We start from the raw sequence: 3064 nt of genomic DNA on the forward strand, positions 1-3064 counted from the left end.
TCTTTCCCTCCATTCACTTGTTTCCCAAACAAACTGTAAATGAAGTCAGGATGTTGGATGCTAGCATCCATCCTTATTTTGTGATGCAGAGCAAAGTGGATTGCTAAAAAATCTATCAGTCTATATGCTCTTTGAGGAGAAAAGACCTCCACATCAAAATTGTAGAACTCTTCGGGTATTTTTTTTGTTTTTTAACTTCAGTCATATGCCTCCATGAAATACTTGAGCTACATCATGAACTTATTGAATGAGTTTAGTCAATGAGCATCATTTTTGTATTGCCGTATATCTGTTGAACATAAGGTGGCTAATTTACAGATGAAAGTCTGTTATGTTTAAGCCTGAACTGTGATTTGATATAAAATTTGGCCTTCATGTTAATAATTTTCTGTCACCTCCTGCAGCTCAGGCACCATCACTTGCATGGGCTTCCCTAATTTAAACATTAATCTTCAGTATGATTTAAAATCCCATCCCACGGCATCTATCGGAACTCTGATCTTGCTTTCACTATAGGTAGATGCAGCATTAATTGCAACTGGAAGAGCTCCTTTCACAAAAGGTCTTGGCTTGGACAATGTACGTATCCTTTGATGTTAATGTTGCTTTTATTAAATAGATTTGTCACCAGGAAGAAGAAATGATTTTAATCTTTCTCTCTCTTTCCCACAGGTCCAGGTAGCATTGAAAAATGGTTTTGTTCCTGTTGATGAGCGTATGCAAGTGCTTAATTTTGAGGGGAATCCGGTTAGTTCAAATTATTTTCTCATGAACACAGTTTAATGTATGGCTGTTGCAAATAATTACTAACATCTTTTTTAATAATTTCAACTCTTTAGGTTCCTCATTTGTATTGCATTGGTGATTCTAATGGTAAAATGATGCTTGCTCATGCAGCTAGTGCACAAGGAATTTCAGGTTAGTTGCAAGCGGATCAGCTTTTTGTCACCTCAAATCTGATGCTTCCTTTTACAGTGTTTAATCTTTTGCTCGAATTCTTGACACAGTGGTTGAACAAATCACTGGAAGGGATCACGTGCTGAATCATCTAAGCATTCCGGCAGCTTGTTTCACTCATCCTGAAATCAGTATGGTTGGATTGACAGAGGTAAATTTTAAAATCTTGCAGGTGCATTTAGTTCTATAAATATGCTATTATGCTCTAGTTACTTCATGATTTATGATAAAGTTAGCTGAATTCTACTTCTATACAAACAAATTGCATTCCTTGCATCCTTTTTTTGTGTTTCTTTCCTTTCTGGTTGCAAACAAAATTTCTTATTTTGTGTTACCTTTACACATGAAATTTTGACCGAATACTATAATTTTCAGCCTCAGGCAAGGGAGAAAGCTGAAAAGGAGGGTTTTGAAGTAAGTGTCACCAAGACGAGTTTCAAAGCCAACACAAAGGCCTTGGCAGAAAATGAAGGAGAAGGGATAGCTAAGGTTAGATTTCATAACTGTTCTCCTTCCTCATCGCGCTGTGCAAGCATAATTTGAATGATCAATCTTGATGCCATCCCCTCTCGGTGTATAGCTAGGGATTCTTTCCAAATCTACTCTGGTCATGCCTGAACTATTGACTAGTTTGTTATGCCTGTTGGATCTAATACAATCTCTTGCATAGGTGATGAGCATCATGAAATTTGGAGCCTGCTGATGTTCTGAATCCAATAAATTTGCCTTTATACATCATTTCTGTATTTTTCTCATGTTTACATGCAAACCTTTCAGTTCTATTTGACTCTGTTGATTAATCTTCTCTCACTAACTTCCATGGTTGGTACTCCTTTACTTTCTTGCAGTTGATATACAGACCTGACAACGGAGAGATACTTGGAGTGCATATTTTTGGGTTGCACGCTGCAGATCTCATCCATGAAGCATCCAATGCAATAGCTTTGGGCACTCGTATTCAGGTATGCGGCTGCATCTCTATTTATGGTGTGAAATGCCCTTTAGAATGAACTACTTAATGAGATGTTGGAAGTTTATAACCAGGCTGCAACTAATAACTCACGTCTCTATTCTGTTGGTCTTGAAAATGCTTCTTCAGATCTCAGTTTTGTACATGCGTGCACTCTAACAAGTGTAAGCTTATAACATCTGGGAACTAATTATACTTACGTTTGCACAATGCAGGACATAAAATTTGCAGTCCATGCACACCCAACTCTGTCCGAAGTTCTCGATGAACTTTTCAAATCAGCAAAGGTGAGCTTCTGAATGAACACATACTTTTAACATCTTGCATGCCATAAAAGAAAGGATACCCACCTACACGCGCACACAGAGCCCGGGCATGATCATCTCATTTGTTTGAGTTTTTTGTGCTATATGGTAAAACAATTCCAGAAGAACAAATCACATGCGCCTTCATGATTACAAAGTTGAGATAACATCCGGGGTTATGCTCTTATTTCATATGAACTCATCTTTGAACTTTAAATGTACTGAAGAGACATTGCGTGTGTACTGACAAATAGGTGGTGGATAGATGTCCCGTGAGAAAAGGTCCCCACTACAATTTCTTTGCAATTTATTGCGTGTTGTTAGCATATCAACTTTTTCAGCAAACAGCTGTCTAATCCTGATACATGTTCACCCACGATTGGTGGTTGCATGTATTTGTTAAGCTGAGGAGAGCACCATCCACCTTCAACCTCGTGACAGAAGTTCTTAATTTATGGGGCAGGTTAAAGCTCATGTTCCAGGCCCAGTAAGTGAACCAGTTGCTGTTTGAGCATGCAGGCAAAATTTCGAAGAAAATTTGCTTGTATTAGGAGGTATGAAGGAGCATGCATACCCAGGCTAGAGATAAATCCACGTATTTTGGTACACTGCCACAAGAAATATCATCAAGAGATCACCTGTTACAGCCTGAAATCTTTCAGAAGTTGCGCTGTTGGTTTATTGTCTCTCAGGTTCATATATTATTTCCATTCTGAAAATGGTTTTGATTCTAATCAGTTGAACAGAGACTATAATCTACTCCATTGAAACTCTCAGCTTGCAAGAATCCCTGAGGTTTTGTTGTTTTTTTTACTTTACCCTTGCTCTCTGC

General features: G+C 38.2%; 1 protein-coding gene across 2 annotated transcripts in view; it reads left to right on the forward strand.

The window, feature by feature from the left end:
- The window catches only part of LOC105118992 (dihydrolipoyl dehydrogenase 2, chloroplastic-like), a 6742-nt gene extending 3700 nt beyond the window's left edge, over positions 1-3042 (forward strand). Inside the window, exons 8-15 of one of the 2 annotated variants that reach the window (XM_011017072.1) lie at positions 517-579; positions 673-747; positions 840-918; positions 1008-1108; positions 1333-1446; positions 1806-1919; positions 2143-2214; positions 2637-3042. In XM_011017072.1, coding sequence (XP_011015374.1) covers positions 517-579; positions 673-747; positions 840-918; positions 1008-1108; positions 1333-1446; positions 1806-1919; positions 2143-2214; positions 2637-2723 — 705 coding nt within the window. In that variant the 3' untranslated portion in view covers positions 2724-3042. The remainder of the gene's footprint in view (positions 1-516; positions 580-672; positions 748-839; positions 919-1007; positions 1109-1332; positions 1447-1805; positions 1920-2142; positions 2215-2636) is intronic. The other variant, XM_011017073.1, reaches the window with a different exon arrangement.
- The last annotated feature ends 22 nt before the right edge of the window (positions 3043-3064 follow it).

The sequence above is a fragment of the Populus euphratica genome, unplaced genomic scaffold (assembly GCF_000495115.2).
Source record: "Populus euphratica unplaced genomic scaffold, PopEup_1.0 scaffold2311.1, whole genome shotgun sequence".
Classification (NCBI taxonomy): domain Eukaryota; kingdom Viridiplantae; phylum Streptophyta; class Magnoliopsida; order Malpighiales; family Salicaceae; genus Populus; species Populus euphratica.